The 24,176-nt window shown below is 42.8% G+C and overlaps 1 protein-coding gene across 6 annotated transcripts in view; it reads left to right on the top strand.

Moving 5' to 3' along the window:
• mrtfab (myocardin related transcription factor Ab) overlaps positions 1-23,288 on the top strand; it is a 41,048-nt gene extending 17,760 nt beyond the window's left edge. Inside the window, exons 1-18 of one of the 6 annotated variants that reach the window (XM_038735287.1) lie at positions 1,162-1,831; positions 7,835-7,900; positions 12,521-12,576; positions 13,374-13,449; positions 14,123-14,281; positions 14,914-15,077; positions 15,232-15,384; positions 15,599-15,667; positions 16,310-16,494; positions 17,028-17,196; positions 17,715-18,110; positions 18,239-19,231; positions 19,408-19,614; positions 19,704-19,796; positions 20,086-20,226; positions 20,382-20,474; positions 21,598-21,658; positions 21,768-23,288. In XM_038735287.1, the coding sequence (XP_038591215.1) occupies positions 1,696-1,831; positions 7,835-7,900; positions 12,521-12,576; positions 13,374-13,449; positions 14,123-14,281; positions 14,914-15,077; positions 15,232-15,384; positions 15,599-15,667; positions 16,310-16,494; positions 17,028-17,196; positions 17,715-18,110; positions 18,239-19,231; positions 19,408-19,614; positions 19,704-19,796; positions 20,086-20,226; positions 20,382-20,474; positions 21,598-21,658; positions 21,768-22,339 (3,789 nt within the window). In that variant the 5' untranslated portion in view covers positions 1,162-1,695 and the 3' untranslated portion in view covers positions 22,340-23,288. Of the gene's footprint in view, positions 1-1,161; positions 1,832-7,834; positions 7,901-12,520; positions 12,577-13,373; positions 13,450-14,110; positions 14,282-14,913; positions 15,078-15,231; positions 15,385-15,598; positions 15,668-16,309; positions 16,495-17,027; positions 17,197-17,714; positions 18,111-18,238; positions 19,232-19,407; positions 19,615-19,703; positions 19,797-20,085; positions 20,227-20,381; positions 20,475-21,594; positions 21,659-21,767 lie in introns of those variants that run through there. The other 5 variants (XM_038735282.1, XM_038735281.1, XM_038735286.1 and 2 more) reach the window with 5 other exon arrangements.
• Positions 23,289-24,176: the final 888 nt, after the last annotated feature.

Raw genomic sequence — 24,176 nt, 5'->3', positions numbered from 1 at the left:
TTCCTACCCAGACTGTGAATCATAGCAGCAGGTGGACTTTAATCACACACTCAGAACAGACAGTTATTGTAGATACCAGCCGCCATTTGTTCAAGGTGTTGTCTGTGTTTTCAGGTGCACTGTGGTCGTGTGTGTGTCACCTGTATGAAAGGGGCGTACTCTACTGGTCAGCAATGTTGCAACGCAGTGTGCTGGGTTTTAATATTTGATATTTAGGCCTTTGTTTTATTAATAGTTCAACTCCTCTCTGAGCTGTATGTATAGTGAAATGAAAGGAATGTATCTCCCTTTTGTGTTGTTCCTCATAAATTATTGATTCACTCCAAGGAAATGGGGCTTAAAAGTTTGCATGTGTGTATTTGCAGGCCGTGATGTGTGTGCCTCAAAGTAACTTTATCCTGCGAGTGCACAGGTGATACCAAGCTGAATATAGCTCCCTTATGGCCAGCTGGCCTTGCTATTTAAAACAGAGGAGGGGAAGGGGGGGTGAGACCGGGGACGGCGTTTTGCGTGAGCCAAAGACAGTTTGGTGGAGATTCCCAACAGGATTGGGATACATCAGATTTGATTATCCAGTCACACCACGTCCAATAAGTGTCTCATTCCTTCTCAAAACATATTTCATAGAGTCCCTGTCTGAAGGAGATTCCTTTTGTCAAGGACAGACTGTTCAAAAAACCATCTCAGAATTGCAGTGGTGATTGGCTATTAATCAGTCACTCTAAAAGTCAGGGTGTGTGTGTTATTCATCCCAGTATCCGATTTACCCAAGCATCTTTGACAAAGGTCGATTATGTTGGGTGAGGTCATCACTGAAAACAGTTACTGCTGCTTCCACTTGTCAAATAAAAACTGTTCATAGATTGACTGAGTCACTGTTTTTGAGCCTGTGCAGTCTAGAAAGTGTTCAAGAACAGATTGTCTCATTCATGGCGCTGTGATTATTGTTCTGTATGCTGTGTTTGTGTGTTGGCTATATGTTTGACAGGGAGAAGGTTTGCATGTGGCAACCCCCCCTTTAGCCTATAATAGTGAATGAATGGCAACAGCTGAGCAGGAGAACTTTATCGGCTACACTCCCTGCTTGTGTGTGGGTGTGTGTGTGAGAGAGATTCAGGAGGAGCTGCAACCAGAGCAGTCTTTTCGGGCACTGTCTCTGGCGAGCTCACTGCTGTCTTCCCTTTCTCCGCCACTGGCCTCTTTTCAGTTTTCTCCCCTCAGCTCTCTTGTTTCTTTCCATCCGCTTCTCGCCCTGTGGATTTCTTTCCCCCCCGTCTCTCTGGGAAAACCTTCGCAGAGCGGAGCGGCGCTGTCGTGACTCGCCGGCTGCCACTGCAAGGGAAGGAGAGAACAGGAGGAAGAAGAGAAAGAGAGAGAAGCTGAGACAGACCAATCGATTACCCTGATAGAGGAGAGAGGCGCTGGGAGAGAAGAGGCGAGGCAGTAGCGGCATTTTTCCTTGCACGTTGTGGTTTATAAGAACATTTTCTTTGCGTGGGAGTCTTCTGAAGCATTTGATTCACGTCCTTTCTTTGGGAAGAGAGAGGACAGCAAATTGAAGGGACAGCTGGTGCAGTTCGAGGACCCTTCTTTCCTCCCCGCTTCAGCCACAACAGCCAATATTTGAGACTTGGGAGGAGGGCCGCTTTTAAATGAGAAGTTCAATGTTTACTAAGTAATTTATCTCCATTCTGAATGATAATGCTGGACACCAACCACTGCCTGTCCTTTGAACCCTCCCCCCCGGGCTCTCCTCCAGTGGGAGAAGACATGGAGAAGGCAGGACTGACACTGGATCATGACAGACATGTCTATCACAGCCTGAAAGAAGGTGAGCGATCTGGAGCCGGACATAATCAGTAGACAAGATATCTGATCTGATTTGTGTTTATGTGACTCAGTCTACAGCTTCACATCAGTACTTCATGACTTAATTTAATATGTTAATAGGACTAAAGATAAGCAATCGGGTTTACTGGCCTGTGTTGGAAGGAAGTAGAAGTGGTTATATGTTCTCTCTGATAAAGAAGTTCAATAACTCGGATATGGCCGTGATGTTAAATAAGGAAGTCACATCACATATTACTTCAATTTTAAAGGTGCCCTGTGGAGTTTGCTTAGAAACAAATACATATTTACATCCAGCGTTACTCACTAAAGCTCATTGTGTGTATCCTCGGGCTTAATGCTTTTTCTTTATACATACAACAGTCTTCATCTTCCTTGCCTTTTCTGGCATGTGGCTGCATATCTTGCCGCATTTCCACCACCTGTATATCAGTGGAATAGTGTGAATCCATAGGCAGGAAAGTGTATTGCGTCACCTGCATGCTTGTGTGTGTGCACGATAACAAACTCAACAGGGACCCACTCATAAAACATTGCTCATTAGCAATACTAGTGGTCAAAAACTCTACATGATACCTTTTTAAGTTATGACCTAACTGAGAATTCTAGCAAATATTTAATTCTTATAAGATCTCTTTTTTTTAACGCAGATTGGAAGCTGCTGCTTTTATCTTTTCAGTTTTTGTCGTAGTAGTAGAGGTAGACCGTTACTTCCACTTTACATTTTCGGAAAATCTGTGAGGAAAACCAACACAGTCTGAGGACTTGCAAAAGCATTTTTAGCACTCTAGCATTCCATAGAAAGGGAAAGATCAAGACTGCCAACAGTGACATAATATCAACAAATTGGGGATACAGCCTAATTTGGAATGGATTACAGTCAGTGCATCAGTAAAATAAGCTTCAGTTTGTTTATATCCAACATTACAAGCAAAGGTCAGAGTCATAGATGACTACATTCCTGTGAGGTCTGACGACACAAAACATTCCTGTGAGGTCAGAATGATTGAAGATGGTGGAGGTCTAAAGAAAACCAAGGGGAAAGAAACAAAAAGTTAAGGTGGAAGGAGTTTCTACAGTACCATAGTAACAGCTGACATGTTGCACTGCCACTGTGCATACCTCACACTACAGCTGTAGGTTGAGCAAATGTTATTCCAGGTCTGCTTTTTGCTAACGGCTAACCTTTTGTTAAATTCTTGAAAAGAGGCTTGCATTATATGTAGAGAAAGTGTGAGTGACAGGAACTGCATAAAGCCATGAACGATTTGGGAATTTGACTCGCCTTCCTTGAACTTTAAGATAATTAGCATTCACTGCAACCCTTCTTGTTGTCGTCTGGCTTCCCAGCACAGTGCGGCAGTGCAAAAGCGGTGGGAGTGATTCCAAGGTGTGAATGGCCTTAACCTTGTATTGTTCCTGCCCTCTAGCCTCTTTCTGTTCTCATTGACGTGCAAAACATTTGCTGTGGTCAGGCGCTGCTGCGTTCAAAATCCACCACTGTGCAAACGATGAGCTGTGCTTTCCAAATATAACATTTCCAATGCCAATGCCAAGCGTAACGTCCGCACAGAGCGTCTGCGAGACTTGTGTTCGTTAGCTGGGTGTGTGGTAGTTTGGTCGCGTGCATTTCCGTCTTCACGTGCCCACTTCCTCACCCAGTGTGGCCATTGAAGCATTCTGCCTACATTGCTATGGTCAGTGTGTGTAGGTTTAGTTGTGCCAAGCCTGGGGGTCTTTGGGGACAGTGACGAACGTTTAATCATATCTAGTGACATGAGCACAGTAGGATTAGCCTAGTTGGCCACCAAGAACTTGGCTCTACCTCACTGACCTCTCCGTTCTCCCACTCTGGCGCCTTTCTAACCTTAAACCTTATCCTTTTCTCACTACTGGTCAGCGGTCTTGACATTTGGTTTGTGACATTTTATAGACATAATAATTCCTCATTTACTTAAAAGACTAAAATATTACAGGACAGTTAAATTAACATTAAGCTGTAGTCTTACACGTTACACCACCGTGTTTAAATAAAGAAACGACGGTGTGAAAAGATGATGTAACTCTGAAACTGAAGAGAACTGTGAGAACCTAGTGTTTTGCCCTGTCTAACTTTATATTCTCTGACTTTCATTGCAACTCTCTGGCCAGCAAGTTTCCATCCTGTTACCAAAAGATCACAGACTCGATTGATTCAGCAAGCGTCCTCGAGAAAACCTGCAGTCGTCCAGCATTGTTTCCTCTGCTTCATTTAAAAGCTGTAAAGCCTTGTCTGCCGTCTCTCTGTCTCTCTCCCTATGTGTTCCTTCGCTCTAACTTTTTCTGACTGCGGAGGCCAGTTTTGGCTGTGGCCTAGTATCCCAATAAAACTGCCCTGCCTTTTCATCCTTTTCTTAAATTAACCGAAATGGCCCTAAAACCTGATTTAGATGAAGGCATTGTCATATTTAATCATCAGTATCACTGACTGTGTTTACATCCACACATGAAACCAGGCTACTGTTATGTCATATTAATGCAGGATATCAGAGAACATGTTTATATGCAATCATATATCCTGTTTCTATTAAGTGATTACATTATGTTAAAACCCACATTTACATGCAGCTGTTAAGTAATCATATTTCTCTCTAGCTCTCTACCATATTGATTTTGACTTTACTGTGTGCATGTTTAGACATGCACACAGTAAAGATGTGCAGTGGATTGCATACAGGTAATCCACTGCACATCTATGAAAACTATCTGACTTTTGAGTAAATTATTTTAGATACAGTGATGCATCTACAATTAATGATCTTTATTTCTTCCAACCACACTGCGGTTTCTGTGATACTTCCTCTGTCTAAAGGCCCAATGTAAAAGCCCCATTAAGCCCCGTTTATCTAGCAGAAGTTTAACTGTGTTAACCAGGCTTCTCTTAAAGATCTCCTCCAGTCAAAAATTTGATTTTCTTATCTTAATGTCCCCTAAAATGTCAGACCTTTAAACGTGTCCTGGACAAGTTAGATTTAGTATATACCAAATGAGTAACCAGTAGCTGTCTAGCAAATGCCAACGGTAAAGAAACCTGACACCTCCAGCGCTTAGCGAACTTATAGTACAGAAAGAAAGGGTTTGCATTAGTGTAGTAAAGGTTTTGGCAGTAAACATGGTTGAGTGTGCAGTTTTTGGATGTTAATCGGACCCTGGAACTTCATTCCACTATCTACTAATAACAACGTGAACACTTTGGAACATTGCAGCAGGTTTGTTATTTAACAACCACTAATGTTGCATCAGCCACTGCCAGTTACAAGCTAACTAACAACATAAACAAACAGACCTAACACACACGTAATATTCTGATACAGCTGCTAGTTGCTTATTTCGGTGCACAACAGACTCCTCATTTGCTTCTAACTGAGGCTCAAACATGTAGGCTTTGGCTGAATCTCCCTGGTTTCCTCTAACACTAGACATCTTGAGGTGTGCTGCTCTTTCACCGGTCAAGCCAGCACCATTTTTTTTACATTTCATGTGTGATAACCATGTTAAACAAAATGAAATGTTTTTGGAGGGGAACTTTAATCCTTAAACTGCCTTATCTGTTGTAGTCTAAGAGGCAGACTATTAAATTAACAAAATAAAATGACAAACAGTGATCCCCAAAAAACAACTCCAATAGCTGATTTATTCCTCCAACTGCCCTGGTAACAGTACAACATTTTTTCCCCTACACTTCTGACAGCAATGCTTACTTTATGGTCATGATGTTCTAGTACTATTTCTGGCTTCCATTTTTGTGAAGTATTTGGTTTTGATTTCCATATGTGTATGTTATTTGTAGATCATTTCGATGTTTTTACTGTAATATCACACCAGTTTGTTTCCTCAAATCAGCCTATAGTTTCAACACCACTGCAGCTTTTCACACTTAGTAGCTTCACTAGCATGTATGAGGTGTCACTGTGAGACTTCCGCATTACTACTGAAAAAATGTAATGATGACCAACACTATGATTTTTTTTTTGTTGTGTCATATACTAACATCTAATCTTACCAATTCAAATGGTTAATAAACTGGCCATTACAAGCTGGACTAAATAGCAGAGGCTTCCTATTAACATACTGTGAGGGATAAAGAGAGGAATGAGAAAGAAAGTGCGGGAGAGAATAAATAAATGAACTGGAGTGTCCTCTGTGTGTGTGTGTGTGTGTGTGTGTGTGTGTGTGTGTGTGTGTGTGTGTGTGTGCGTGTGCGTGCGTGCGTGCGCGTGAATATGAGGAGGGATCATGGTGATGTGAGACTAGGATAGAGGGAAAGTGTAAGATTCTCTTTCCCAGAATAAACCTCTTCCCTGGAAGAGCCAAGTAGCTTGGTATCTTAGCCTTCACTCTGCGATGGCCCGGTCAATGTGTGTCCAATATAGGTTTTTGTATTTGTGTGTATGCGTATTCAGGCAACATGTGAGTCTCCTAAGTGTTTGCCCGTGTGTTTGGCACTGAGGAAAAATTAATCTCTTGGCTGCTCCACTGCCGCAACATACATGAAGTCGCTTGGCTGTGTTTAGGTCTCTGTGTTTACGTCGCTGACTGTGAACTGACATGTTATTGCTTCCAGAGGGGAGTCTCTAATGCTAGTCTGACCCCTCAAGATGTAGAGCATACACACTTGTAAATATAACAGCAGGGGAGCTGGGATTGCCAGCGAGGATTCAGAGCCAAGGAATGACATTTAGTTGCACCGGCTCTGACGTTAATTCATGGAACTCGCCGTGTTTCTGTCCAGGCCTGGATAGTTTGTCATAACAAAGGGCTAACACAGCAGCAGCTACACAGCACGGCTAACTGGTTAGCTAGCCTGCGAGCACCAATGATGTCACTTTGTTAGTGTGAAGGAACAGGTGCTGCTTGTGTAGCAGACACAACCCAAGGCCAGAATTGCTTGGGAAACTTCAGTGGTGTGTTACACTTCACACACACACATGCACACACACACATGCCCCTTCAACAGTGACAGCTGGTACATATAAAACAAAAGTCTCAGCCGGGTGGAGCTGAGTTGAATGCCTGTGTTCAAACAGTGTTCTTCTTGCCATGGTCTGTGATGTGTTTGCTCACTTCCCTAAATTCTCATGTGTTGCGGTGAAACTGATACTGCAGCAAATGATGAAATACAATGCACTTGCATGTTCATGAAATCATCATGATCATAAAATTTCTTCATCTTGTTTCTAATTTAACTGCGAACTATGATTACGAGGCTAGTATGAGACCCAACAAGCTTTTAGCCCAAAGGTTGAGTTATTTGACTTTAAATGATACAAAAATGAGAATGACTGGGCTAATGTACAACAACTGAAATACTGTGTGTACAGAAAGGTCAACACCGTTTGTCCAGCTCTGTGTTTCTTAAAGCTTTCACTCCCGGTCTCTGTGTTATGTAACAAGCGCTTCCTGTTTTGAAATGATGGCGCGATGGGCCCATGTGCACAATTTCTCATCTACTCTCAAATCAAGGTCATGTTTCAGTCTGCACTCACAATTGTTATTTTTTTTCTTCGTCTGCTGGTCTGTCTCATCTTTTTTGCTGAGCTTGCTCTATCTCTCTTACTGATTCTTTGATTAGTGATTTTTCACTCACATCCGCGCACACTTGCCACAGAGAAATTTTTTTTAAAAAAGTCCAGAAACAGGAAGTATGTGGTACTCTGCTCACACCCTCCATGTACCCGCCTCCTCCATTGCTTGAAAAAAAGCACGATAGAAGGGGGAAATGAGAGGATCAGTTGGGTCCTCTTCATGTCAGTCCAAATTCATCTGTGTTCCCATGCGTGGTTATTTATCTAAGAGTGGCAGATGGACTACCGATAACTGGATAATATGAGACAATAAAGGAAGCTTTTAATAGCTCTGAGCTCCATCGCTGCGGTTTCTTATTCTCACCGGCCATCACTGACTCTTCTCCTCTCTCTCCCCCCTCACCTCGTCTGTCTCCATGCAGTCCTCCAGCTCAAACTCCAGCAGAGACGCACACGAGAGGAACTGGTCAGCCAAGGGATCATGCCACGTAAGTCTCTGCTTCAAGTCTGTGATGCTCAGGTTTTTCTGAATTAAAATGTACTGTGTTATGCAAACATTGTTACAGCTATAGCCAGTGATGCACTTGCTCAATAAACACTACAGAAACAAGTGACTCAGCCTCACATAAGGAATAATATAAAAGTGTTATGATGCTTTATAGAAACCTACTCTGACAACTAGCGCAGTGTGTCTGTGCCTTTAAGCCAAAGTGCCAAAGCAGTTTCCTGATGCTACAGCATCAGACGGTATGTCAGACCCTGTCAGAGACTGATACATAATACTAATGCTAAACCATATTGCATGGTCGATTGATTGATAAGCTCCCTGTGCTTCTGATTATCCTGATTATCCTCATCTGCTACATGATATGCTGTTTATCTTTCTGTGTGTTTGATATCAAAATATCTTCAGGGAAGACAATATTATAAAGGTTGAGTCGCTGTTTTTGCATCCATTTTTTTTTTTCCCTTTTGTTATCGGTGTGTGCATTCTGCGTATGTAAAATTTGTTGGTGTCTTTGCACCATTTTTGTGTTATCAAAAAGGACAGCTTCCTCCTCTTCTGTATCCACTTCCTGTTTCAGAGTTCCGCACATCACAAGAGGCGGAGATATATTTAAAAAAATGTTCCTCTGTTTTTGTGTAGAACGTAGCTTTGGGCTTTGTAAAATCATATCTGTTAGTTAATGTTCTATGGCCAAGTGATTGTGTAGTGGAAAAAAATCTCCAAATGAAAGTAGGAAACCCGACATAGTTACTGTTTGGAGAAAGAGATGTTTCTTGCAGTTGTCCGAAATGAAAAATTATTTTCTGGATCCTATGTCACTAGTTGCTGTTAGACAGATTAATAAACTAAATTGTGCTGCTCGTCTTTAAAAGCTGAACTATTTTCAGTGGTCTACTACCACTGCTGTTGCGGTAATGTCCAACCCTTGACGAATTAGTTGGCATATCAGTCCACTAAAAATGCACTTAAAGTAACTAACCTTGCTCACTTTGCATTAGAAGTATGGATTAGGCATTAAAGAATGCACTGGAGTGGACACTCAGACCAGGTACTTGTTTTAGTGGGCAGCATGGAGTCTCACATTTGGCCATTTAGTAGTTACAGTAAATCTGTCTGTGTCCACCTCATGCAACAGGCCTGATGTCAGGCCGCTGAACTCAGATCAGTGTGTACTGGTGGAATATTTCACTCTCAAGCTACTCTTCTGTGGAGTTGTGAAGAGACAAAATACAGGCATGGGTTTTTGGATTCATCGAAGATTAGTGTTTGCTCTCAAGGTGATCCTCGAACGTAGGAGTTTTACAAAGAGCCTTTATTATAACTGTTGCCTCGTGATGCAGCAAGGTAGAGCAAAGGCTGTTCAGTAGTTGAGGTCCCTGTTGAATTATAGGAAAGTAAGTGATGTGAGCAAATACTTAATTTTGGATATACGGTTTCCAAATTGTGATGTATATCTACAATGCAAAAATATTCTTAATGATAGTGTGACGTATCGTTCAACACATGTTGCCCTGCGTTAGACGAGACAGTGAGTGCTGGGAACTGATGAAGGGTCAGTTTCTGTTGTGGTATCAACTCCTCACACTGGTTTTGCAATTGTAGGTGGTGTGAATAGGTGAACTTTCCACCCTTCCTCTCTCTGTAATCACCGTCTAGTTGTTCTTGAGCAAAGCTCTTGAACTCCCACAAGCTGCTATGATCCTTAGTGACGCAGTGCAACAACAGCATCTATCAACTGTCTAAATGTAGGCATGCAAAAGAGAATCATTTTGCGGAGAGGTTTGACCTCGTTTTAGTTTTAAAACTCTTGGGAAGCGTATTAGTGCGGACAGGTGAAAACGGAAGACTTTGAAAACAATGACACTCACATTTGGCTTCCTGATTGGGTCTTGGTGTCATGGTGTATCCTTCCCTGATTCGTCAGGCTCCTATCAGGGTAATGTAACATCAGCCTGGACTACCAGTGGTGAATGCAACATGGATAACAAATTAGTAATATAATAGTATAATAAGTGTTACTGACCTTGACATCTTTGCTAGCAGCTCTTCATCGCCAAATCTTCTGCAATTGCGGAAGTTGTGGCCTCAGATATGTGGTTAAACAAGAAATAATAATGCTCCCGTGTCTTGAGGTCAGTCATGTTTTTTCAGTCATACGGTGTAGTAATTCAGCAGAAAATCATACTATGTCTGGGGCTGCCGGCTGATCCATTTGACCACTTGAAAGTTAAATATTGAACCACATTTCCTCAGGGTGGTGAATTCGTGGAGTTTTGGGAAAGGTTAAAGTTCTGAGTAGAATGTTGTTTCCACTAATGAAAGCAGATTTGAAAAAGATGCAGATGTGCCAAAAGATTTCAATTCCTGTGTCCAGATTGTTCTGCCTTGATATCCATTGTTTATTTTATTTGAGGTTATCAAATTGTGCTTTAGGAGCCCCGTTTTGGACCATTGTTCATTCAGTACATCACCATTTGTTCTTCAGGGTAAATCTCTGTTCTGTTGTCTCTCACTCTATTGGGTTGTTGTTTTTTTTGTGTTTCAGTATAGGCAGATAGCCAGACACAATACAGGTGTTGTTTTTATTGTTTCTGGTAATTGCACCAGTGTAATATAATGGCATTCATAAAGGCCAGCTGTTCAGACATTCAGTCCCAATGTCACAATTTTATACTTGAAACTGAATAAAGTGTCACTTGTGAGCTACATTATGAGGTGGATTGCATTAACATACAAACCAAGCAATATCACCCCCACCCTCATCTGCCTCCTTAAGGGTAAATCATCCCTGGGTCCCCTGAAAGACTATAAAAATACAAGCTATAATTATTAACAATATACATATAGACAAACTGATATCAAACCCTAATTTATATGACAAAGAAATATTTTCTTCACTTGTCCGCAAGTTATTTAGTTTCCGCAGATGATAGTGCTGTTTGTTGTGATCTTGACCGTTGGGTCCATCACAACTGGTGTGTACCGGTTGTGTCATGATGAATTCTTCCCACACTCGCACACCTTTGACAAGTATTTCACCAGATCTTGACCAATCAGACGATCGCTGTATTGCATCACCGTAACTGCCACTGCCGTCACAATATCCTTCCCCAAACAGAGTGAACATCTTTGTTTGTTTTCGTTTTCTTTTTCCAAACTCTCACCTTGAAATTTGAAATGAAAGTTTCTGTTAAAGCCTTTGAGTGTGGGTGCCCTTGGTGTCTAATTAAAAACATCTACTCCGTTTAGTTAGTCATGATATTAAATTGGAAACTGTGCTCTTGGCCCAGTACCTTGAATGGACCAAACTGTGTTACATACAGACTTTAGTCTGACATTATTAATAAGAGATGGAATTAAATCTGTTAAAATATTGTTTTAATCCCTCGAAATTAAATGAATAAATTCAAAGTGATATTTGAATCTTTGGAACAACATTTTTGTCTTGAACATTGTTTATTTGTTTGACTGTTTCTCGTCAATGGTGAAACACTCTTGTCCTTTCAAGAGGAAGTCCAGCCAGATATAGTCTGTAAGTGTCTTTCTAGAAATATGTAAAAATGTGTTTCTGCTCACACACATACACTAGTTCATGGCTGAGTGCTGTGATGAATGTAGATTTTCTGTGTGTGCAGCAGTCTGTCCATCAGTCCTCACTCTCCTCTGTCTTCCCACTCCCTTTTAACGATCCACTCCAGACTACTGGTCATCAGCAATTGATGTCTCTCAGATTCCCAGCTACTGTCCATCTCTCAGACTTATTGTATACAGACAGTTGGCCAGCGCACACCAGTGGCATTTTCTGTTTAAAATAATCATTACACTGTCATAAAATAATGAAGCTATTGTGCTGGTTTAGAAATGTGTTAAATCAGGATATGCGCATTAGTATTTGGCACACGAAAAAGTTTCGCTACATTAAACAGGTTATGTGTGTTGGAGGTTTGAGCTTAAACCAAATCTCACGTAGTGCCTCTTTTTGTGTGCAACACTGAGTCACAAACACAAAAAAAGCTGTCTCGGTTCAACAGAAAAACTGTATGGAATAACTTGACCATCTGAGCTCCCAGAAGACAGTATGGTAACAATTAGGCTGAAGAAAATGCTGAGTCAAGGTTTGGGAAAGCTCTGGTCATGGCCACAGTCATGAAGTTCCATGAAGTTTGTCTGCATATTTGCTCCTTAAAACCTAACTTACTAAGCTAAGCTGCCACTTTTGACTACAACACTTCCAGCTGCTTCAACGTAAAAACCACAATGTACACATCTTACCAGCATAGTAACAGGCCAAAGAAATCAATTTTCTTAGTGATAACCGAGGAGGCAGTTTCTGCAGAGAAACTGGGCTTTATTCCTGCACACACAGCATGCTACAGCAGTCCATCAGCCTCCTGAGCTGCTGTGAGAGTGTGAGGTTCAGAAAAGCACTCCCAACCTTCTCATACAGCAGCCACTTCTGCTTTGAGTCTGTCTTCCTCTATAGTTGTATCAGTTTTCACATTGTCACTTGCTGAAAGGAGCATCACGACTCCCCCCTCAGAGCCTGTATGAGCTGTGTTCAGCTCTCTAACCCCCCCTCCATCCCTCTCTGTCCGTGCAGCACTGAAGAGCCCGGCAGCCTTTCACGAACAGCGGAGGAGTCTGGAGCGAGCAAGGGTGAGTGTCTTAAGTACAGTGAGTTAACTGCTTTCCCAGTGGAGTTGCTTTGTGGGGCGGAACATTTACAGTATGTATGAACAGCATAGATCACCGAGCACTATTTGAAATTCGGTGTATGAGCTTATACGCTGACAAGAAATAAATCAAACTTTTGGTGCCACACAAATAGTAGTAAGGTAGCAGCACTCTTCAGGGAAGGAGCTGCACAAACCAACAGGCTCGCTCAGCATTATAAGCATGTTATTTAATTGTTGTTAAATTATAATAATAATAATATATAATAATATCTCATTGCTATCATGCAAAGTTTAAGCAACTTTGCATGCAAGAAGTAGATCTGAACTTCTGTGAAGGTTTAAAGTCATAATCTGCATCAACTCTGTTATACTCACTATGTACTTTTAATTAATTAATGTTATGGAATAGTAATTCAAACAATAACTTGTTTGTCGATGCTTTTAGTTATAGCATAAATAGTATTAGCAACAAGCAAAAAACAAAGAAAGAAGCACCAGCTGCAGAAACTGCCAGGTTGTGACAAAACTTTACCTTTTACAAATAAAATTAAATGTAAGTATCATAGTATTGGACACATTGTAACAGGTGATCTCTGTATGGCAATGCAACAAAGATGGCAATTTAAAAAGATATATACACGATCTAAAGTAGCAGTTTATTGCGTTGTAAGAAATATCCATTAAGGACTTTTCCCACACTCTTTATTGTTTCTCATATTTTTGCTTTTGATCCTCTTACTTACAACTGTTACCCCTCCATTATGTTTTTCTCCCCAGACCGAGGACTATCTGAAGAGGAAGATCCGGAGTCGTCCTGAGCGCTCTGAGCTGGTCAGGATGCACATTTTGGAGGGTGAGTTTTTACCTAAAAGTGGAACTGGACTTAGAATTCTGATATAGATATCAGAGGTATAGAATGAAATGTTTCATTTAGGTGAAATGTATGAAACTTTAGTAAAAAGGAAACACACAGTAGACAAAATGGAACTAGTTTCAGATAAGGTTAATCCATAGTTCTTAATTCATATTAATGGGGTCTGAGTTAAACTGTAATTTCTTGTAATTTGGCGGAACTCCATACATTTCATAAACTCATTACTCTGCCACATACATCAAGTCTTCACATGCGCAATTGTATCTGCTTGTTTAAAAGGTTTTCCAATGGTGTTCATGTCTGTTTGCATAGGGTAAGGGTAGTAAGGTATTAAGCATTTTTATGTTACTATATCAGTTTAACGTTTCATTTTCTTGTTAAACCAGCAGCTGCATTTGTTTTGTTTTGCTTTTTTCAGTTAATTCAAATCCATGAAGCGCTAAAAGAGCCTTAAAGCTCAGCATCTTTGATCTTTAGAAATTCAACTTCATGTCTTTCTGCATCTGCTCAAAATATTTAAATGGATTAAATGTTGATGTAGATCTTGTGTATACAAAGCACGTACCTAGCGCTGTCTCATTTTAGCTGTCGAATGAATGACTTGATGAATGAATTTGCATGTATGCATGTTGTCGTGTTGTGTCCTCCACAGAGACGTCGGCAGAGCCGTCCCTGCAGGCCAAGCAGCTGCAGCTGAAGCGAGCGCGACTGGCAGATGACCTCAACGACAAGATCTCCCACAGACCAGGTCCCATCGAACTGGTTCACAAGAACATCCTGTCTGTCAACTGCCCTGTGCACTCACCGCTGGGTAACTACACGCACACCTCAAAATATTCTAACAGTCGCAGTTTGCGGACTGCTCCATGTCTAAATGTCCTCAAAAAAGTAAAACATGTGCACACATTGATTAAGATCATCAGTACATCTGATTAAACAAAACATTACAGAAAACAAACCTATAATCCTATTTCCGTTCTGTCTGAACATCCATGTATCTACACACTCTTGTAATGGAGTATTTTAAGGGTGAGTGTTTAAACACACACACTTCTTAATCACTACAGGTTGCATCACTCTACCGGATGTGATACCATAAAAACTAAAGCACACAACCTTTACCGAACATCTCTGCAACAGAAATGACACAACAACTATGTTTGGACATAGCCCTGTTTTGAAACATAGTTGGACATATAGTGTTGTATAACTTCTGTGAAATTAATCTTGTTTGGCAATAGTGAGCCTTGTTTGACTGTGAAACACATTTTGAGGAAGCCAGGAAGTGAACAGTTTTGCCTGCTGGCGACAGTGGCTGGGATAATTCCCAAATTCATGAGCCATTTTCACTGTTTTACTGGTCACAGCGATTTTTAACAGATCGCCACGAGATGCCACTCTGTTGTTTGACTGACTCTGAAAAAATTTGTTGTCTTGTCATAGATTCTCCAAAGGGAGCTGGGGGAGAGAGCTCGTCTTTAGATGAAGACAGCAGTGACGCTCTGTCACCAGACCAGCTAACCAATCACGACTCTCCTCTGAGTGCCGTCCCTCAGCTGTCCCCGCCTGATGTGCTCACCCAAAATGGCGATACGTCCCCCCCACAGGTACCACTGCAAGATGTCATGTCAAGTCTAGGGCGACTTTCACCTTGAACTTATTCAAACAAAAACAAAATTCAAAGGAAATGACTTTGCCATGAAACAAAGCAAGTGAAGAAAAAACATGGTCGCACTATTAACTAGCGTAATATCTTCTCAGTTCATTACACAGTCCCCTCCTCCTCCTCCTCCTCCACCGCCTCCACCACCTCCTCCACAGGTGAATGGGTCAGACTTCTCCCCACTCCCAAAAGTGACAAATGGAACAACGGTGACCTCCACAAACTCCCGCTCCTCTACTGGACACATCAAGGTGTGGAAACGCTGGTTATTTTCTTCTCTTCCCATAAACAACCATGAAATATTTCCCTGTTTCTAGTTGAACATCCTGTAGATTTGATGACTTGTGAATACATCTGAGCTTAATCTCTATTTGTGGAGCAGCTATAATTGGCTCACCCTCCCTCATCTCTTCATATCCTTACTTCCTCCTCCCCGACCCCATTTCTCACGGTTTCTGTCAGCAGACTCAATCTAAGACGAGTTCAGACCGTCCTCCGCAGAGACCTAAGAAACCAAAGGACAGCAAACCTAAGGTCAGCAATCTCTTTGTTTCGTTTTCATTTTAACAGGTGCTGACCAGGACTTAGGGGTCTGATTGGTTTCAAATAATATTTATCCACACTAGTCAAATCTGAAAAGCTGTCAAAACATATTTATTGGGCTGCTTTATGACAGCAGTTCATCTTCTAAATATTAAGATTGTGTTTGTCAGATCTAACCAAGGAGCTAAACTCTTATCTCACTCATCTAGTCGTCTGTTCTCTCCCTGTGGTTTTGGTGTCAGTTCTCTCAGAATCAGAGAGCCAGGGCTTTTCTCTAGACTCAATGTTTTGACATTTAACACTCATACAAGGAGAAATCCATCATAGAAGGGGAAGAGATACAATTTTTTTGCAACCGCAGTATCCTCAAACACCAGAACACAGGCTTGCTTTTTCTGAACTGGAAATACATGTTCTTTGGCTGTAGTTATGTTTTTACTGTTGACCTTTCCACCTACATGTACTGAATGCACTTTTTGTTAAGTTTTATTCAGAATTTCAGATAAGTCAGATATCAGTAACTTATGTAGACCTGGACAAGGCAGGATGAATGTCCCACACTGATGGTATAAGTTGGTTTAAAAGTATAAAAGAGTTGTGTTGTCACTTAACGTTTTGGCCTCCTGGGTGTAGGTGAAGAAGCTGAAGTACCACCAGTACATCCCACCAGACCAGAAGGCAGACAAAGAGCGTCCGCCCCAGATGGACTCCTCCTATGCAAAGCTCCTCCACCAGCAGCAGCTCTTTCTGCAGCTGCAGATCCTCAACCAGCAACAGCAGCACTACAATTACCACACCATCCTGCCCGCCCCTCCCAAGTGAGTGTCAAGCATGACTGACAGCATTGTTTTTATTCAAGGAGTCAACTTGTTTGCCACCCTTTGAACCAGAACCCATAGTTCACACTTTCACTAAGTCCGCAGACTTATCGTTGGGGAATAACCCACAGTTCATACCAAACCCAAAATTGTACATAACATGTGTTGGCATCATCAAGGTAACGTGATGTGCCGTAAAGTGCTGTCCCGTTTTACCACTCTGTGAGGGTTCAGGGTTTAGGCTTTAGGGTGGAGATAGGGATTGGGATTTTGTGCCGTGACTTGTTCCCTCCAAATTAGTGGTCTTTGGGTGAGTCTATGGAGCCTAGAAGATACAGAAAAGTGTGTGTATTGTAGATAACATGATCAAGGAAAAGTAACTAAAGTAAGAATTAATACATTTTTTTAATAATAAAAAGCATTTTTCACATTTACCACCATTACAGTTGCATCTGCGACCTGGCCTCAGTCAACATCCCCTGCCATGTGAAAGAAGGATAAGACATACTTTACTGTTTTCTGCCCCTCCGCAGGCCACCAAATGAACATCCTCCCACAACCAGCTCTGGCCCGTCCCCCTCCCGCAGTGTTCCCACAACAACCACCGTTGCCTCCTCCAATCAAAGCGGGACCCCTCGTCAGAGCCAAGCAGTGGGAGGAGCCAAACCAACCACTCTGCCAGCAAACCTGGATGAGTTCAAAGTAAGTTTTGCCCAGTGTCAAAAATGTACCTGCCAAGAATATTTTTAACTAAATATGTCTTTTATAGTAAAAAATATTTCAGCTTGTTTTATCTGCCATTTATTTCAAGAGATCAGGAAGTTAGTGTTAAAACTAATCTAAGTGTGTAAATGATCACTAAGTGCTTTGAATTTATGCACCAAGAGTGTTTTGAAGGTCATAGTTTGTCAGACCTTGACATACTTATAAACCCTCCTAAAGTCCAACTCATTAAGTGTTTCCCAACCTTAAGCTGGTCATTTCATTTCAAAATGTTATAGAGGCCTGGAGTTCAAAGTGGTCAATACTTCACAAGTAAAAAGGGGTAAAAATCCAAAAGGGGGTCCCGGCTCCCTGGCTGGAAACCATTGAACTAAATTATGTTCCGTTGAACTTAACACTTTGTGTTTTTATCTCCTCCTTATCACTTATTCTGTTCTCTTTCACACTCTGAGTCAATGTCTGCTAAATGAGTACTGGTCTGGTTTCTCATCCTCCAGGTTGCTGAGTTAAAACAGGAACTGAAATTGCGTGGTTTGACCGTGTCAGGCACCAAGAACGATCTCATTGAGAGGCTCCGCAACTATCAGGAGCAACATAGCGGCACCGCGGTGGTTTTGAAAAATGGCACATCACAGCCCAGCCACCAGTGCACGACCTCGGCTGCTAGCACCATCACATCCTCTCCAACCACAACGACCACCCCTGACCACCAATCAGGAGAGGGGATGTTTAAGTTAGCTTTGTCATCATTGGCTCAGGTGGTTCCAGGGCGGGTCATGCGATTTGGCAGCACCAGCTCCAGCCCTCCGGTGTCCCCTACGCCGTCTGAGAGGTCGTTGGCTGGGATGAGTCCAGATGAGACAAGTTGTAATGGAGACATGTTTGGAGAGATGGTGAGATCTATATGTGAAGCAAATAACATGTTAAAATATTGTCTTTTTGATAAACACCCTGGGAAATAATTGAAGATCTTCCTTCAAGCTTTTTGCCAACATTCTCTTCTTGTTTTGTTGTCCTTCAGGTGAGCTCTCCCCTGACCCAACTCACCCTACACCCATCGCCTCAGCACCCACCAAACCTCTCTCCACGCTCACAGCCTCTCTCCAAGGTCAAAGAGGAGGTCCAGAGCTCATGCTGCCACTCCAGGCCTTCAACCGGCTCAGGTCAGCCTCCAGAGCCCCCTGCCATGGACACATCCTCCTTGGACAAGGACCAGATGCTCCAGGAGAAGGACAAACAGATTGAGGAGTTGACCAGGATGCTGAGGCAGAAGCAGAGGCTGGTGGAGACCCTCAGATCCCAGCTGGAGCAGGGCAAAGTGACCGGTGCAATAGTGTTGGAGAAGGACGGAAGTGAGAAGAGCAGAACATCCCAAGAGGTTAAACTTCAAACTCTGATAAAAGCCTCGGCCATTCAGCCACCAACTCTCCCCAACGGCATCTTGGTGAAGGTGAAGAAAGAGGTGGATCCTGAGGATGGGATGGAGGGAGTGACAGAGGAGGCCCAAGCAAAGAAACTGGCCCAGCCGATGCAGTGTTCTCAAGAGACTCTGCTCAGGCTACAGCAGATTCACCGGCTGCAGCTCCAACAAGCTGAACAGCAGAAACAGACGCTGCAGCAGGTGCAACTGCAGAAAGTGGCAGAGGCAAAGTCGAACCCTCAAAAGCTACAACAGCAGAGGAAAGAAGCACAAATCCTGCTCCAGCAGCAGCAGCAACTGCAGCAGCTTATCATCCAGCAGACCCAACAGAAACAGCTCCAGGCCCAGCAGAAGTTAGCACAGCAGAAACTTGCCCAACAAAAACTCAGTCAACAGAAACTGGTGCAGGAGAACCAGGTCAAACAAACCCAAGGGCAAGTTCAACAGAGTCAGCAGAAAAACACAGTTCAGCTGAAGCAGGTTCAGGTGCAGATCCAGAAGCCTGCAGTGAACCAAACCCAGCAGAGGAGGCATCTGAAGGCTCAGCAGAGGCAGCAGCAGAGGCAGCAGACGGCAGCTGTCACCACACAACAGGTAATGTCACAGCAGCTCCGCATAATGAAATATATTTTTAATGAAAAGGCTGGAATTTCACCACATTCAACAACACCAGCCACTTAAGGTGTTGGCTGATGAATAAAATGCATTAAAGTTTGAAAATCTTCATGTCACTGAAAGAGAGAAACTTAGTGTTTGGTTTCCATTTCCAGGTGAACCCAGTTTTTGTCAACCAGCAGAACGGCGCTCAGATCCAGACTCAGGCCATTTCATTAGACCTCCTTAAGGCAAATGGCACGCCGACACTGGTCACCGACAGCAACGGCAACCACTACCTGATTGCTCTCACCAATCACACCACAGACGGACAGAACGGAGTGTCCTCATTGGCCAAAACCAACGGACGCATCACACTGCAGGTACAGTAAAAGTGATCTTCCTGGGTGGGCTGTGCTGGGTTGATAACATGGATAAAATATTTATCTGCAGCTCTCTCTCCCTCTTCTAGAGATTGCTGTCGACTCCAAGTAAACTCCCCAGCACTGACAGCCAATCAAAAGAGCAGCCAGAGGCCGAGCCCGTGAGCCAGCCAATCAAAAAGGTGCAACAGAGAGTATGACACATGCTTTACTGTTTTTATTGCACATGCTTTCTTTATTTAATTTTTATTTGTCTAGGGACAAGTATAGAGCAAGAATCTATTCCTACCACAAGGTGTCGCCACTAACATAGTCATCCAAATCAAACAGACCATAGATGAAGATGATCCAATGCAAAACAGCAGCCTGATATTTTAATAAACTTCAGTAGCCAATCACAGTTGAGTATTCAACATATTGATGTCTGCTGTTGTCCAGTCTAAATATGTCTCCGCCACTCTCTTCACTCAGGGACAGAAGGCGGGGCTACACCTGGACACCAATGGCGTGCCACAGCCCAGCCTGTCCGTCACCGCTCCGCCCAGTCTGCAGCCTTTCTTTGATGACATGTCAGACAGCGAAAGCCAAAGCAACTTAATCTCATCTCTCAAGGTAACGCCACCACCTCCTCCACTCCTGACAGCTCCCATCGCCATGTCATCTCTTCTGCTCAGGCCTCTCCACTTGATGTAAACTTCATTAACTTTTCCTGCCTGTTTCTTCTCTTTTTCTTTTCATTCCATCATCTCATCACCCCACCCTGACAGAGAGAGGAGGTGTGTCCGCCTTACGACCGGCACACACTGTTCACCCCTCCCTCTCCCAAACCCAGCACTTCCCTTCCTACTCAACGCTCCAAAGTATGTCCTCCTGTTCTTTCTCTCTCTTGTCTCTCTGTTCCTCTATTTTTCTTCTTAGCTTCCCACACTTGAGCTTTGTGTATATTTTACTGAGCTTAGAAGGCAGTTGGAAAGTCTTGCAGTGCGGTGTTTTCCATTTGTGTCTGTGAAAATCCTGGTGTGTTGGGGTATTTCAGGGATGATTCATTCTTCTTTTTTGGTGCATCTTTTCTCAGTCTACCTTCTGTACTTCTGCTTAATCATCTTCTTACTGAATGCATTGTGGGAAATGTGTCTACATTTTACCAGGCAGTGGTTGGAAACTGCATTCAGACGTGAGATATCTGCAAGTATATTTCACAAGTGACAGGTGGTCAGAGAGTGAGAGACGCTCACTCAAACTACAACACGTCGTATTCTGCTCTGTTCAGACTTGATGAAGCATTTCTACTTTCCCTTGTTTTAGATTCAAAGTGACTTATACATATTTACATACTATACTATGTTGTCTGGCCTAAATATAGGATGTTTTATGTTTAACCTTTTAGATCAGTGGTTCCCCAAGTGGCATGCTTTAAGGACAGACCTACAGTGCCGCAAAATAGATTTTCTTCTGTCTTTTTTTTTTTTTTTACTGTGCATTAACTTTAGATCTTGAATAAAATTTTACCACATTAAAAACAAAGTGACACATACGTCACCACACAAAACACACCTCTTTGGCCAACATGTATAACGAATGCTTAAAGCCACTAACACAGGAGGTGAGAGCAGCACGTTAGCAGAGCAGCAGCTTCAGTCCTCTGTCCACAAAGGATGTGTTCAGGGACAGTACTGAGTGTAGGTTCCCCGCGTTATGGCAGCCCTCAGAGCCCAATACACAATCACTATAGTGACTGTAGTGAAAACAGACTTCAAATAAGCTTTGCGCTGAAGTGACATGTATACTGCATGAGCAAAACATGAGCCATAACGTGGCCTGTGTAGACAGGTGGAATGATTAAAGTAGAAATATAATGTGTGAGACAGACAACTGACTTTACAAACTTAAAATATGTGTATGTAAAATATGTGGTCAGTTTGTCTTGTGGAGAAGCCTGTGTTCTGTGTGACAGTCATGTGATAACATCTTCTCTATTAGCAGGAGAATGGCGTGAACAGTCAGCAGATGGACGACCTGTTTGACATCCTGCTGAAGAGTGGAGGTAATAAACTCATTACATTACATTACATTTAAAAATTTATGAGAGGAAGACACCAAGTGTCTGTCGTGTCCTGTGCTGACGACATTTTTCTCTCTCTGCCCTCCTTCAGAACTCCCCGGCTTCAAGGCCAACCCGGACCCTTCCCTCGCCCCTCTCCACTCTGACCCGCCCTCCCCATCTTCTCCCCAAACTCCCCTCCACCTCTCCCCTCCAACCCCTACAGAGCCCCTAATCTCCCCTCAGCCTTCTGTGGGAGAGCCCTGCACAGGCAGCGGACGCCTGGAAGACTTCCTGGAGAGCACCACAGGCGCCCCCCTGCTGGGCGTGGAGCCCGACGGGGGCCTGACACTGATCGACGACCTTCACAGCCAGATGCTGAGCACGCCCAGCATCCTGGACCACCCTCCCTCCCCCATGGACACGTCCGACCTGGGCTTCTCCCCTCACTCTACTGGGCTGGACTTTTGCGACCCCACACTGGACAGCATGGACTGGCTTGATATCTCCATGGTGGGGACCGCAAGTGGAGGGAGCGGAGGTAGCGGAGGGGGGAGAGGAGGAGGAGGAGGAGGAGGAGGGGGGAGTCTGGTCCCGCTGGCACCGCACACTCCACAGAGCGTCTTCTCGACAGATTTTCTGGACAGCACAGACCTGCAGCTGCACTGGGAGTCATGTCTGTAGCCCGTCACGCAGATGGACACGCGCTGGCTCACACTGTGTACAGGCTCCATCTTTATTTCACGCACATACAGAAACCTTTTCTATGCTGTCTCTACCACTGCGGGGGTCACTGGCACATGCAAACACACACTCACACACACCCATTTACACAGTTTGCCCTGTCTTTCACTGCTGTTACTGTATGCAGGATGATGTGAAATAGGAAAGAAAGATAGAAGTTAAATTCAAAGAAAGGACTTGAACTTGGTGGAATTGAAGTGGACTTTTTAAAGTTTATTTCTATGGGGTTCCATACAGCAGACTTTCCTGTGTCCTGACTGGCATTATAACCAGGTTACAGTGACCAGCAGGAAACTGCTGGTCACTGTAACCCGACATTTCAACCCTTGGAAACCGTTTGACAGATTATAGCCAAGGGGACTGTCAGTGACGTTTACTCGGGCTCTTTGAGATAGCAGAGTGTGTGTCAGTGCCTCCTAAACTTTGCACTTATGCTGAATCTGATTGGTTTAAAGGGGGTGTTCAGGTCAACAGCCGAATCCTAAAGCTGTGTGAAAGCCACCACTGTTATGATGATCAGCTGAGCTGTTGATTGTGTGAAAAGAAAGGCAGCTGTTGGTGACCTCGTCACCCCACCGTGGCAACCTGAACCCCGCCCACACTAGTCAAAAAACCGTCATTGGTTGACAGTTGCAATTGAAATGCACCATATCAGTGGCAATTCAACATTTTGAAATGAAGCCTCATTGGAGGTTGTGTATTATTGGTAACATTATGGTAGACCACTATGTATTGCTGTATATGGGGTGTATATTATCAATCGTCCATATGACTATTTTTCTTTGCTGGTTGCTTTACAGTCGAGCTAGCCGGCTGAGGAACATAGGGTAAGGACCTTGTCATTTTTTAAAGAAAAAGTTAAAAAAATAAAAATAAACTCAAAAGATGAGTCTGTTTTTCTTTTACATGGTCAGATTAACATATAAAATGCAAAGCGTCTCAAAGGAGACAAGACTGTTTGCTCAGAGCTTGCTTTATGCATGCTGTGTAATTACTTCATTATGTATAACTATAAACTAACTAACTAACTATTATTAAATCATTAGTAACCTGCTGCTCTGTTATTTAGTAATCGTGGTGATAAAAGAGAAATGCCACCAGGGGGCGCCAGAGTAAAGAAAACAGCTGAACACAAATGTGGCCACTCTCATTTAAAGCAGCACCAAACACAGGATAGATAACTGACTGTGGACAAAAAGTACCTTTATTTTTTTTAGATCTGTTTCTAGTGGTTCATTCTTTATAGTTAAATGTTGAGAAACTACAAAGGCCCTGCTATTTTGCATGCAGGAAAATTGCATTTGCTCTGAACACATGATCATAAATCACTTTCAATCTCTAGATTTACATTTTCTACTTACAAGATGTAAGATTTGTCTGCCACTGTTATCCAAAACATGACTTTCCAACCTTAAGTTTGAGTGTCCCAGACACTCCAGAGTCTGAAGTTTGATCCCCTTAACTGCTTTATGCTTGGTCAGAACTAAAACACACAACTGTTCCCTGTGAAGGAGGAAGTAAACAGACTTACTAAAATTACTGATACCAGACTTTAAAAGTAAAAATCCAGTGTTAAAAACAATATTAAGTAAAACTATGTAGAAAAATATAATGAAATAAATGTAGAAGTAGTCACTGCAGAAAAATGGGATCACTGTGGTCCCTGATATATCATTATTCATACTGCTACATGAAGTGGGTACATACTGTAAGGCTGCAGCCAATGATTATTTTCCCACAGTGACACCTTCACATTGTGTGTACATACACTCAGTTG

This window comes from Micropterus salmoides, unplaced genomic scaffold (assembly GCF_014851395.1).
Source record: "Micropterus salmoides isolate LMB-PRFRI ecotype aquatic unplaced genomic scaffold, ASM1485139v1 Ms_hic_scaffold_21, whole genome shotgun sequence".
Lineage (NCBI taxonomy): Eukaryota > Metazoa > Chordata > Actinopteri > Centrarchiformes > Centrarchidae > Micropterus > Micropterus salmoides.
This window is presented reverse-complemented; position numbering and strand designations above follow the sequence as displayed.